Source organism: Sinocyclocheilus anshuiensis, unplaced genomic scaffold (genome assembly GCF_001515605.1).
Source record: "Sinocyclocheilus anshuiensis isolate Anshui unplaced genomic scaffold, SAMN03320099.WGS_v1.1 scaffold330, whole genome shotgun sequence".
Classification (NCBI taxonomy): domain Eukaryota; kingdom Metazoa; phylum Chordata; class Actinopteri; order Cypriniformes; family Cyprinidae; genus Sinocyclocheilus; species Sinocyclocheilus anshuiensis.
Genome location: NW_015547689.1, coordinates 2,576,234 through 2,590,424, shown reverse-complemented (window position 1 = coordinate 2,590,424; position 14,191 = coordinate 2,576,234). Strand labels below are relative to the sequence as shown.

At 38.4% G+C, this 14,191-nt stretch overlaps 2 protein-coding genes across 2 annotated transcripts in view; one reads left to right on the top strand and one right to left on the bottom strand.

Moving 5' to 3' along the window:
* LOC107703505 (E3 ubiquitin-protein ligase RNF180-like) overlaps window positions 1-1,943 on the bottom strand; it is a 5,632-nt gene extending 3,689 nt beyond the window's left edge. The window contains exons 1-4 of the mRNA XM_016506132.1: window positions 1,823-1,943; window positions 1,298-1,396; window positions 1,049-1,141; window positions 305-952 (exon numbers count right to left, since the gene is read on the bottom strand). Coding sequence (XP_016361618.1) covers window positions 305-952; window positions 1,049-1,141; window positions 1,298-1,396; window positions 1,823-1,840 — 858 coding nt within the window. The 5' untranslated portion in view covers window positions 1,841-1,943. The remainder of the gene's footprint in view (window positions 1-304; window positions 953-1,048; window positions 1,142-1,297; window positions 1,397-1,822) is intronic.
* Window positions 1,944-2,755: 812 nt separating this feature from the next.
* LOC107703504 (5-hydroxytryptamine receptor 1A-beta-like) lies at window positions 2,756-4,325 on the top strand. The gene has a single exon (XM_016506131.1). It carries the CDS (start codon window positions 2,807-2,809, stop codon window positions 4,079-4,081), a length of 1,275 nt encoding a protein of 424 aa, XP_016361617.1. The 5' UTR covers window positions 2,756-2,806; the 3' UTR covers window positions 4,082-4,325.
* The last annotated feature ends 9,866 nt before the right edge of the window (window positions 4,326-14,191 follow it).

Below are 14,191 nucleotides of genomic sequence, written 5' to 3'. Positions count from 1 at the left end.
TTTTTGGTTCTCTTTGCACTCAAAAAGTATTCTCGTAGCTTCGCAAAACTGAAGTTGAGCTATTGATGTCACATAGACACATGACACATGTTTTACCGATGTCCTTACTACGTTTCTGGACCTGGGAACATGGAGTTGCGTTGCTGTCTATGCAGGGTCTGAGAGCTCTCACATTTCATCAAAAATATCTTAATTTGTGTTCCGAAGATGAACGAAGGTCTTACGGGTTTGGAACGACATGAGGGTGAGTAATTAATGACAGAATTTAAATTTTTGGGTGAACTATCCCTTTAAAACATCTCACCAGATCTTTTGCCTCCTGCTGTCTCTGAATCCAACGTTCCTTCTTCCTCTGCTTCCTTCTTAGGTTTTTCAGGCGGTTTTTCCCTCTCTTGGAAAGCTTTGGTTCTAGGTCGGGTGAGATGTTTCTTGATGGCTCTTCCATCCCTCTGAGTCTGACCTCTTCTGGATTCACAGCTCTGTCCAGAGAGGTTCTGCTCTGGGAAGCAGAATGCACTTGCCATTCCTCTAAGCTCTCCAGATAATCAGACAGCTGTGGTGGCAATTCATAAGGTAAAGAAACATCTGTGCCTCTCTCAACAATCTCAAGAATCTGTGGTTCTTCACTTGACTCAACCTCAAGTTCAGTTTCAGGAGAGGCTACATGGAACACAGTACAAGAGAAGTTGAGGGCTGAGGAAGGAGATGAGGATGAGCTTATTGTCTGAGGGAGAGACTCCACCTCATTCTTCCTCCTCACGGGATGTTCTCTAGTAGTCCTTCCTAGTCTTGTCAAAAGAACTGGAGGTTTGAAATCCTGATCAACACGACTCTTACTGAGATGCACAGCCGTATCATGTCCACAGGAGCATTTGAAGCAATTTACAAAATTAAAGCCTCCTAAGCGAGCTCCACAGTACTGACAGTTTAATTTCCCCACTGTCCAATTGGCCTGCAAGAAATGCACGTTTTATCAGAATAGATCACTTCCAGATGTCACCAGGCCAAATTTCATTTAATTAAAAAAATAAAGAAATAAACTCTGTACCTGATCAACACTTGCAAAAATCCAATCTGGCAAAGATTCAACATTCAAATGCCACACACTGCATGTGGCTGCAGCCTCCCTTGATGTTACTACCTGTATTAATATAAAGCATTGTCACGTAAGAATATGTTACTGATGATTATCATTCCTTTTACATAAATTAAGATATTTAACCATTCCCAGTTTGTAATATACTGCATTTACCTTTTAAAGACATAGATTATTAGTTTTGGATCATAATTTACCCACCTTAAGGAAGCTTCTTGAGTCTCTTAGACATCTACGGCACTTTCTGCAGCGAAGGTTTATTGAAACTTCTAGAGTCCCTGATTGAGCTTCTTCTTCAGTCTGTTTGAAATGTTTATTAGAACACCATATTTTATTCTTATACAATTTTATTCTTAGGTAGATTAGTACCACAAACGATATAATGCATGCATAAATAGTTGATTGTTCTTAAGTAGTGTCATTTGTCATCTGTGCATGTCTTCATAATCTGCCTCTTTTTTTTGCACATTAGCAAACTTTATGCTTGAGCATAAAATAGGCCAGTACAATCTCTTGCCACAAACATCAAAATTAGTATAACACAACAACGTTCGCTGTATTTCCTATTTAACCTCGCACTGAATTTCGCGTCCAGTTTGTACGCAGATTTAAACAGTTAAATTTTCTTAATGACAAAAAATCTACAGTGATAGATCCTGTACTGGCCGGTGTTGTTCCAAACATTATTATGTAAATACTTCCGTATGTACCAAAAACATACTATACCACGAAAGAGGTAGCCATTTCCTTAGACGCGATTTCTGAAGAGCACCTCAAGTTGTTTGGCTAAACGGCTAACAACAACAGACTGCTAACTCTGAACAGCTCCGGAGTACAGTTGCCTTCACTACGGACGCCGCAGAGGGACAAAAAGTCTCGGAACAGGCGTAAATACTGTGAGTACACAATGATTTATTTATTTCATTCATAAAGTAACTCATTCATTTATTCAATCAATCAAGATTTTCAAACCTGTGGTATATTTGTGGTGTAAATATATAATAAAGTCAGTAATGACAGTGTTTTGACGATGAAATGCACTGGAGCGGCGATCTGTTACTTCTTCAGGCGATTGCGACTTCGCATATTTAGCCCCATATAACGTTTTTTTGGCCATTGAAATGTTTGAAAGCCTCAAACATAGGGTCAAACCCCCTATAATTCGCACACTTGGTATGGGCACAGACAGTATCAACTCTATGTAGGGGTCTGGATGAAGGAGAGGCGTTTGGGCCAAACGTTCCGTTTTCTCAGCAGCAGACGCGCTACAGCAGGTGGCAGCAGCAGCAACACCATTTTCAGCTCGACGGGTGTCGCTGACTGCGGTGCCGAGCCGATCGAATGGGCTATGGTTATACCTGAAGAAAAAAGTTGATTTCTAAAGAAAAAGTTAAATCCTTTGGAAATTCTGGGAATTGTACCCCTTCCTGAAAAGTTTTAAGTCATCACCTGTTGGAATTGCTCCAAAATTTTGTTGTTACAAATCAGATGATGATGATGGATGGACCTCACTGGAAGAAATTCTGGTAAAACGAGTGTGCATATTCTATGCCGAGCCCACCCGGTACACCTGCGTAGGTAACTGACGTCTGGAGTCACTGCTGATAGGCTATAAATGGAGCCGCGTCGTCACAAGTCGTCAGTAACAATGTTGATGGTTGGCATCGCTTTCAGGTGTATGAGCTCCTCTAAAAGGAGTAGTGCTGTTTAATGAGGTTTTGCCAATTTTACGCTCTACACGATATGGAGGAATACAACGACACGTCTTTATCATTTCAGAACGACAGTGGTTTAGATCACCAAATCGACAATGTGACTTTACCTGTGAAGGTTCCGCTAAGTTATCAGATCTCCACGTCTTTGCTGATCGGCGCGCTCATTCTATGTTCCATATTTGGAAACGCCTGTGTTGTGGCGGCTATTGCTTTGGAGAGATCCCTGCAGAATGTTGCAAACTACCTGATCGGATCACTTGCCGTGACGGACCTCATGGTGTCGGTGCTTGTGTTGCCAATGGCGGCTCTTTACCAAGTTTTAGACAAGTGGACACTTGGACAGGTAACTTGTGATATTTTCATTTCCTTAGACATTTTATGTTGCACATCTTCAATTCTGCACCTGTGCGCTATAGCTTTGGATAGATACTGGGCGATCACCGACCCAATAGACTATATGAAGAAAAGGACATTAAAACGTGCCGCTCTTTTAATCACCGTTACCTGGTTTGTCGGCTTTTCGATATCAATTCCACCCATGTTGATCATGAAATCTCAACCCAAGAGTAAAGCAGAAGACATGGCCAATCCTGAAGCTTGCATGATCAGCCACGACCCATGGTACACTATTTATTCCACCTTCTGCGCATTTTACATCCCTCTGATTCTCATGCTGGTCTTGTACGGACGCATATTCAAAGCGGCAAGATTTCGCATTCGCAAAACCGTTCGAAAACCTGTGAAAAAGAGGGTGAAATGTTTGACTGTGTCACCTGCGCTTTTTAAGCGAGCCAACGGAGAGCTGGGCAAAAACTGGAAAAGCGCAGTCGAACCCAAGCCCGCCGCGTGCGTAAACGGCGCGGTTAAGCACGCGGAGGACGGCGAGTCTCTGGAGATCATCGAGGTTCACAGCAATTTTAAAAACAACCTGCCTCTGCCCAACACTCCAAACTCTGTCCCTCTGTTCGAGAACAAACACGAGAAGAACACCGAGGCGAAGAGGAAGCTCGCCTTGGCGCGCGAGCGCAAGACAGTGAAGACTCTGGGCATTATAATGGGCACTTTCATTGTGTGTTGGCTGCCATTCTTCATCAAAGCGCTCGTGCTGCCTTTTTGTCCGTCTTGTGATATGCCTTTGTGGCTCATCGACGTCATTAATTGGCTCGGGTATTCAAACTCGCTTTTGAATCCCATCATTTACGCATACTTCAATAAAGACTTTCAGAGCGCGTTCAAGAAAATCATTAAATGCCATTTTTGCAGACCATAAACATACTGTCTTTTCAGTTGTAACTGTCAGAAACACTAGTTTAAACAGTCCTGATTGCTCAGAAGAACAATAGTGGTGTATTTTAACAGCACTGAAAACTTAGAACCACTATAAATATAACTGATTTTATATATCAGATGTATATGCTATGATATCGGGTTACATAATGTGTACTGAAAAATGAAAATGTTTATTTCATATCCATGACAAACAAAGATCATGTCCATTATGTCAAAATAAAAAGTCCCACTCGTGTCCTTGTCCTTCTGATTGTATTTTTTATTTAAATAATCACATGCACAGACCAAAACAGATAAATACTAATGTTTATGAATGAGAAGATCACGCTGTGCAATACACAAAGAAAAATAATTGACTTGAATTATTAAATATAAATAATTGTTCGAGGAATATATTTTACTGTTGTCTAACAAATTAAATAAGTAATAGCAAGAAAATAAAATTCTAAGGACCCTTTTTATGAATCGTCACCTTAAACGTTTGACGCCTTTGAAGATATTAACACGTTTATAAGATTGACTTGGATGGAGGGAGGCATAAGCATATCCATTATGCAGCGTCGGCGCCACTGGGGGGCTGAGGGGGCCCGGCCCGGCCACCTCGGTCACTGTGCCCCCTCACCTCTGGTGCCGTCTCCGTAGTGGGCGCCCTGATTTTAGTCGGTGAGGCAAGGTACTGCCCTGGGAAGGTCTCCCAGGCTGTTAAATACACAGATTAAAAGCGAAACGTTTTCATTTCGGTTCGTACTTAGCAAAAAAAAATTTTTTTTTTTCGTTCAGGTTATGCAGAGCGAAATAAGAACGGTGCTGCATTTAGAAAGAATTCCTATTAACTTTGCTATTATTCTTGAATTTTCAAACTGGTAACACTTTGCACTTTGCTTTTATGCCTTTACTGTATGACCAAACATTACGGAGTAGTCTATTTTATGTTTCAGCTGTTTGATCGCGCCAGCGCCTCACGCGCACACTAAGCTACTGCATTCATTGGAAACAGCGCAGCCGTTCACCGTGCTGTTCGGCGTGAGACCCGGTCCACTGTGGCATATTTTTGATCATTATGATATTTTTCCGTCGATTCTGGAACGCGCGTGAACTACAAAGCCTATTTTACCTAATAAGGCTAATAGTTTAGCTTCAGCTACATCACGAATATAGACACATTTGGATTTGTGCCTGAGAGAGGTAAGCCCAACTGTACCTTACGTTTTTTTATAAATTAATTTGTTTTGGCATGTTTATTGCTAAGCATATATTATTATATACTGCAATTATATTTATCCATTAGAATGTTGGTACATTACAACATTATTAGGCCTGCCGTTATTATTTCTGAAAATGCAACTTATACGAGACGTATCTTTAAAAAAAATTTTTTATTGTGATTTTAAAAGCATGCAGCAAACGAAAATATGAGATTAATCTGTTAAAAGTTGTTACTGTGGGTTAACAAATTTACATTAGTAGGCTATTCTTATGCTTGGCTTCACAGATAGCAACAGAGTCTGGGCCAAATCTGGTTTACATTCACTTCTGGCTTTTTTGTCTTGATTGCAAATGTTTTTTGTTGTTTTTTTATGTACGATGGATAATTAAAACAAAAATCAGGCGTGTGTATTTATAACATCAATTACTAGGCCTACATTCTTTTTTTCAGAAATGGAAGTAACTCAAAATGTTGTGTGTTTGTAATTTTAATATTTTTATCTATAGGCCTATACAGCAAAACTACAGAGCTTCCAGTAGGTTATTTTATGGAGCTGTAAACACGGGAATCTCCGACCGCATGCAATCTTTGACGAACACCCAATTCATATATCAAACTAGGCTATATGTTATTAAATTGTACATAGGCTATATATCAGATTATTTTATTTACAAGTTTCATGTTTGTGTTTATCCCGTTTTTCCCCCGTTGCATCTGAAAATTACTTTCAGTAACATTTTTTTTTTTCAAAGCAGCCCCCCCCCCAAAAAAAAGTGCGGCCCCACAAAAAATTGTGCCTGCCCCCTCACTTTGTGCACTCTGGCGCCGACCCTGAGTATCAGTATATATGTAATACTGTAAATGTAAACCTATTTAATTTTTTCATATCATGTTTAATGGCACATGACCACATTTAATAATTCACAGATCAAGCATTTCAAAAAGCTTATCACAGGAGGTGTCCTTTGCTCACATGATGCTATTCAAAGTGCATCATGATATTTGCCACTTGAACATTTATGTAAAAATGGCAGCTATTTTCTCAAGAGACAGGTATATATTTATTGACGCGTCACTCTTAGTCCATCATTTAAATCTTTATACTTTTCCTCTTTGCCAGGCACTTTAAAAGCCCTTAATCCTGACTTGTGCCTTCATCCCTGTGGAAACCCTGTGTGAAACAATGGAAACAAAGGAGCAATGGAGAGGCCAAAAGATCCTCTTAACAAATCCCTTCATAAAAGAATGTTTTTACAACAAGATGCTCCACCGCACATATCTCTATATTTCTGTGGTGATAGAAATCTCAAGGCTTTTACATGATCAGGAATGTGCCAGTGTAAATTGTTCCAATGAATTATATTAACAGGTCCCCAGCTGGCAGTGTTTATGTCAACTGATGAATTCTTGTTGAAACAAAATCGTCTGTTCAAGTGCTGAAAATTAAAATGTGAAAAGTCAATAAAACAGGCAACTGTGCTACATTATGACTTTCAAACTCATTCAAACTCCAAATCTTTTGTCCCATTAGAGCAACAAATCTATGGAATAATTGTTTGTTTGTTTTTGGAGGACTACTGCTAGGATCATATAGTCTCAAAAGTTGCTACAGCAGCCCTGCCATCCAGTTGTGTTTGAATCACTAAAAGCCACTCAACAGAGCAGACACAGTGATGCTGGTCACCATAGCGACACTCAGATGTTTCAAACTCTGGGTCTGAGGTGCAATTATCTGATCAAAGGCCTAGGACAATAGACAGAGCCCACGTGCACACCCACAGCTGGCATGATTTAGCAACCTGAGGATCCACAGCTATTTATTAACAATGATAAAGCTCCAGAACCCTGCTGAGAAACCACTGCTGATCGCTCAACAAACATTGGGGAGGGCCATAATTGTGTATTTTGGGTTACAGCTCTGCAAAAAATGCTTAAGAGCTTCCTAACAAATATACAGTAGAGACAGTTTGAAACTGGTTAACAATTAAACCTTTTCAGCCAAAAAGAGCATAACGGTTTGTCAAGCTCTGAAAGAGGCAAAAAAGTACCAGAAATACAACAAAGGTTCCTGGAGTATTTTTTTTTTACAAGAAAATAAAGATTTCAGTCTTTCTACAAATGCCATGTTTAATTCAGTGTGTTACTTACCTTTTTCTCAATTGTTTGTGAAATTTATTAGCAATTTCTAAAAATTGTTTCTTGCTTGTATGCAAAGAAACGGCAAGTAACACATTGATATTAAACATGGAATTTCAGGAAGACTGAAATAATATGTTGTGGTAAAACATACTCCAATAATCTTTGTTATAGTTACAGTTTTGAAAAATCATTGTTTTACACATAATGCAATCAAAAGGCAGTAACTGCAAGTGTTTATTCAATAACTGAAAACAGTTATTCAGGTTAAAAAAGTGTGACACCAAGACCACTTCAGGTGAAATTACATAATCAGGCTTTCTTCGAGCTGTGGTTGTTAAGTTTGAGATCTATAAATTCTGAATATTTCTCAGTCTTTCAACCAAGAATAATCAGAGGCAGATGCACTGTCATAAAAAGATATTCTGGAAAGTCCAATGTAATCCAGCCAGCTGAATGCTGATTCTCAAGTGACCGTCTTCACAGCAGACAAAGGACAAGAGACAAAGGTTTAAACTCAAGAACTCAGCTCAGCCATACGTAATTCACAGGGGAATTGGTACATCCCCCCCAAAAGAAACATCCTGCTTGGGTCTTGTACACACTAGCAACAATTGTCAAACAGACCTAAAAAAAAAAAAAAAGTGGTTCTGTGGTTCACAATTACAGCTGGAGTGTATGTCAATGAAAGCTTTCCCAGAGGTGGCAGGTGCTAGTATTCCAACTTCAGTTAAAGGACCTATGAAAGGTAAGTTTTTCAAAGCACTTCATTCAAAATCAGCACAGAAGAAAAGGTGTCCACATGTTATGAGAAAGAAACAGGCAGCATACCATAAAATTGAAATTTATTGTTCATTGCTATTTTAGGTTTGGGCTTTTTGCCATTTTAAATGAAAGAGACAGTTGAGAGGAGACAGGAAATGAAAGCAAGGGAAAGTGGGATCGGTACGTGATACTAGAATCAAAGTCACGTCTGCTGCATAGGAGCCACTTTGTGTGTGTGTGTGTGTGTGTGTGTGTGTATGTGTGTGTGTGTGTGTGTGTGTGTCTGGAACATTAACTAAATGGCCACGGCTCCAAAAATGCAGTATATTTTCACCACTGCAAAATATATTTTGTTCATTTTATACATTCTCTTGTTTCCTGTTATCAAAAGTTTTAGACTGTCAAGCACAAAGCACAAACATGCAGCTTGGTGTAAAATCAAAGACATTCACATACACACATGCAATCATGCACATTTACAATCTTTGCAGGGATGAAACTGATTCTAGCTTGTTTCTTAAATAAGAATTACCTCAACATTCCAAGTCACAAACCAGAACAACATATATACATTTGATAGACAGTTGCATGATTTTATCCATAAAGTATTCTCAGTGTTGAAAAATATATTGCTTTATTTTACACTTAACACTTCAAGTGACAAATTTCTTTTGCTTAATGAAATGTTCTTATAAACATAGAGGACAGCTTTCTCTCATCATATACCAGAGGTGTAAAGAGTACCTAAAAACCATACTTGAGTAAAAGAACAGATACCTTACAGTGAAAATTACTCCACTACACGTTACAAGTCACCAATTCCAAAACAATTCAAGTAAAAGTCTTAGAGTATCTGATTTTAACAGTACTTAAGTATTTTACTTATACTAAATATAGGCTCAAAGATGCACTAGTCAAAGAGACATGCCAGTGAAAAACTGTAACGTTGTGGAGAAGCTGCGGGAAACAGGCAGAGGCAAGGATCTATGTGCTGGTACTTCATGGAAAAACTAGAACAAACAATAACTCAAAAACCAAAGGGAACAAAGAACAGAATGACTGGCAAACAGACAACCATTACATTCAACAACTCACAAGGAACTAAAGAAAAACCAGGGCTATATACACACACATAGGGGGCTAACAAGCTTAAGGCCCCGTTCACACCAAGAACGATAACTAACGTTAAAGATAACGATATATTATCGTCCACACCAGCAGACGATATCATCTGATTATTCTAAGCGTACACTCGTCTGCCGCTTTAAATTCACAAACTCGTGATAGCAGGATTGATTCTGATTGGCTGTCAATGTTTTTATCGTTCATCAGCTGGAAAAAATCATTCTGAAAATGATTCCAACGATATCGTTTCTCTGTGCCTTTATCATTATAGCTGTGGTGTCGACTCTTCTATTCTTTAATATGGGTGAGTACGCACAAGATGCAGTACTTTCAGTGACCTGTAATAGGCAGTATCACGTCTTTTGTAGCAGAAATAAATTGCCGCAGAAAAAGCTAGGTCCATGCAAAATGTCATGTGTAACTGCAACACTCATTTCAAATGAAGTGGAGTTTCAAAAACATGTAAAAAAAATTGTACCAACCTTAAACTTTTGAATGGTAGTACACACACACACACACACACACACACACATATATATATATATATATATATTACTTACTTATTTTTATTTTATTTACTTTATAATACATATTTACTTAATGTACATTTGCTAAGACAGTGCGAGTGAAAAAACATTGAACATTAAAATCCTAAGAGGCAGAGAGGAACAAAGCAATGGAAAGTCTCCTCAGGAAATCCCACCCTTTAAAGGAAATTCCAAAGGCAGATTCAGGAAAAAGAGGAATATGTTTGTTTCAAAACAAACCCCTTTTCCTGTTACTCTTCCTAACATAGGAAACACATTTGAAAGCTTTTAAATGTAGCACATCTAATAAAAAAAGGGGGCCCAATGTAAATTCAAACATGAATGTACTTACAAAGATGGTGATTGTCTGATCTACCCCCGACACTTTAAATATGACAAAACAGCCCAAAATAACCACAGCTGAAATGAAATCAGCTGTGCATGGACTTGAAAGCATCAGTCCGTCAAAGAGCAGAGTGTTCAAACAGGATCACCTGGGTCTGACTCACACTGGAGGGTCTTGAGGGTCGCAGGACTCTGATCCGCGAATACACCTCTGCGTCCGAGCCAGCTCCACATGACGGGTGAGGGCTGGGTGGGGTGGTGTGGATGATGGGGGCAGACACATACAACATGGGCGGTGGAGGTGGAGTGACGTGAACAGGAGGCTGGGGAACAGGTGGAAGTGGGGAGGGAAGAGAAGGGGTCACTACAGGCAAGTTGGGCTCTTTTAGATCATACCGAGCCATGTGGTAGAAAGCAAAGTATTCCAGAGCATTCCCGGCCTGAGCAAGGCGGAGCCTGTGGCGCAGCAGGAGCACCCAGTACAGCAACGCCAAGATCAAAATCCCAGCCAAGACCATCAACACCACAGCCAAACTGAGCTCGAAGTCCCAGCAAACATGGGGCAGAGATGAGGTCCTACATCCCATGGATGACTGATTCACAGATGATGGCTTCCTGAGAAGAACATTGGGCAAAACAATCAAGTTTCTGTCTGTACTTTCAGTGGGCATAGCTCCCGTCAATCCAGACATGCGTTTCTCAACCACACACTCTTAAAAATAAAGGTTCTTTATTGGCATCTATGGTTACATGAAGAACCTTTAACATCCATGGAACCTTCCATTCCACAAAAGGTTTATTTATATAGTGGAAAAACGTCTTAAAAAGGGTTCTTTTAAGACCTGTTCTTAGGGGAACCAAAATGGTTCTTCTATGGCATTGCTGTAAAATCCCCCTTTTGGAAGTGTCTCAGCAGAGGTGAATGTTCTGGAGAACATGGTTTGCAATCCCAGGAATCGGATCAGGGCCTGATGGCGACTCATGGTGCTCAATTAAAACAGCATTGGAACAGAATGAACCTTTGTGTGAATGGCTGAAATATGTAAGTGGTTAACCTGCTGAGATCAGTCTAGTAAGATGGCCATCCTGTGGAGATCTCGGGTCTAATATAGAATTTAATCAAAGGCTTCGGTGAGTCTTGCACACCAGAGAGCTGCTGAGGCTCAGCCAATGTTGAAGCATTTGTGAGGCAGTTGAGCTGTTACTATGAGCTGAAGTGTGTAATATACAGACTTTGCAACAGCATAATCATCCAGTCTTCTGAGGTTTGCATAACTTATAACACGGTGGAAATAAAATATTTGTGCAGAAATTAAACATTAAAAGAATTAAAAACTTACTTTGTCCACAGAATTCCATAGAAGTATTCCTGACGAGGAACTGAGAGTTGTGCTCTAAAAATGTAGGAGAGAGCGTTTGTCGTGGAAGGAAATTCATAGAGAGTTCAGGAAAACATTCTACACAGTCCTGGCTGGGGATTGGCTGAACTCACTATCTCTATGGTTACAGGAAACTGCCAAAGGATGTTTGTCTGTTTTGCTGAAGTATTCTCATGTGAGAGGAAAGAACTGACTTATCAAAAAACGCAGGCTTGCCGTCAGGGGCACAAGCCAGTGTGAAATGACTCTTAAACAAAATGACTCACATAAACATATAAAATACATTAATTGTACAGTACTGTTTACTTTTTGTGACTTCAATTAAAGTCGAATAAATGTCTCAGATCCAAAAGTTAATACTTACAAAATATTTTTTAATTTAAAAATGAAAATGAATTTAATTATTTCAAATTTGTGCAAAAGAACATACTGTATGATTTATTTGAAGGAATTAATACTTTCACTCAACAAGGATGCCTTTAATTGGTCAAAAGTGACAGTAAAAGATTTTTTAATGTTACAGAAGATTTCTATTTTAAATAAATGCTGTTCTTTTTAACTTTCAATTCATCAAAGCATAATGAAGCACAACCATTTATAACATTAATAATAAAGTTTCCTGAACAGCAAATCATCATATTAAAATGATTTCTGAAGGATCATGTGACACTGAAGACTGGAGTAAAGATGCTGAAAATTCAGCTTTGCCATCACAGGAATAAATTACATTTTAGAATATATTAAAATAAAAAAAACAGCTATTTTAAATTGTAATTTTTGATCAAATAAATGCAGCCTTGTATTTGCTTATTTGATTAGTGACCTAGAAATAGTGCAGAATTTTAAGTATCTTTTTATTAATTTCTGTCATAATGCTACATTGTTTTACACTTTTCTAAATTATTAATCTTTACATTTATGTCAAGACTTTAAATTTTGTTAAATGTGGTCTCAGAGCATTCCTTTTCTTCTACTCTAAGATTCAACTCGCAGGAAAAAGGATACAAGAAATCATTAATGAAAACCTCCCATTCAAAATGATAGATTAATCAATATTATTTGATTTATCCATCGATTACGTCTGTTTTCATGTGCAGTTGAAAAGTCTTGTGAGAGACGTCTCTGAGGAATATCAATATTTTTTGCATACAGTACTGTGTAGGCACAGACCATACAGAAAATCAAATAATTAATCGAAGGACTGCAGTTCTTTCTGAAACCTGCAGATATTGAAAAGCACACACTTCAGTGCTGGAGTGGAGCTGCTCTAGAGGTTTTGTGTATTAGGAAGCACTGTGCTCTGTGTTGGCATTGGCTCCACAGTAGTCTGCAGCCCTCCCCAGGCACAGCAGAGCAAGACAGATTAAAGCCAGCTCAGAATCACTCATGTGTGTTCCCCATGGACAGGTGGGTCAGTATGAACCCAGCAATAATGGAAAAAAAGTGCAAAAGCTCTCAGAGGCCACTGCAGGTTATCAGAGTTAGGTACTCTAGGACTCTATACAAGCATAATTCAATATCACATTGATATGCCTTATAAGCAAGACCAAGTCACATTGTGAGTTATAAACTTGCATTTGGGGGGGGAAATAAATAAATAAATAAAGTCTCAATTGCTTTTTTTATCCTAAGGCAGAAACTGGCTTCCATAGATAAAAATATTCAACTCTATATGATATCAATAAATATTCGCCAGCTATGACAGTGTGCTGGATCTAAAGTATTCATGTCTCTTCACATCACATTTTCCATTTAGTCTCAAAAAGGTGTTTAGGTGACAAAAACAGGTCCTTGTGTGAAACCATTTAGATGTTGCTCAGAAAAATAATTGCTTTTCCTGTTATGAGAGTGAAAAGAGATTGTGTTGTTTGTCTAAATTGCTGTGGAGAAGATGCTCTTGACATAGACTACAATCTTTAAAATAAATAAGGCATATAATGGACAAACAAAAAGAGGACAACTGAATGATCACTTGAGTTACACAGCTTTAAAGTGGTGTAAAGTCTCATTTAAATTAAAAAAAAAATAAAAATTTAAACCAGTAAAAAAACAATTTAAACCAGGAAATGAACAGTTTTTAAAATAACAGTTTTAGAATAAAAAAAGAACTTAAAATAAAACTGAAACACTATGACATGAATTTAATTTAAAAATATTGATGTTTCAGAACTATTTCTAGTAAGCAAATTTGTCACAATGACCATGTAAAAATGTCATCCTTTCACATGATCCTGCTGACATTTATTATAGAATAGTACTATTATTTTTTACAACCAAACTCTGTTGTGAATGTTTGCATCTAACATGTCATATGAACAATTAGTTCGTAAATAGACTGATGTAAGTCTATCACAGTAACGATTAATGGTTCAGTACTGACACAACTGAAAAATACTCACGGAGTTCAGGTGTGAGTCTGATTCAAACCGCCAAATGAAAAACCCAGTCCGGGACAGTTCTGTGAATGTTCTGAACTGAGTTAAAACAAAGAAACCGGTTCACAAGAATCTTTTTTTTTTTCCGCAAATTGGAAATTGTGACCCACGCATTCTAATATATGAATAAACTGTATGTGGACATGCACAAATCTTTCTCAGCTAGTAAGG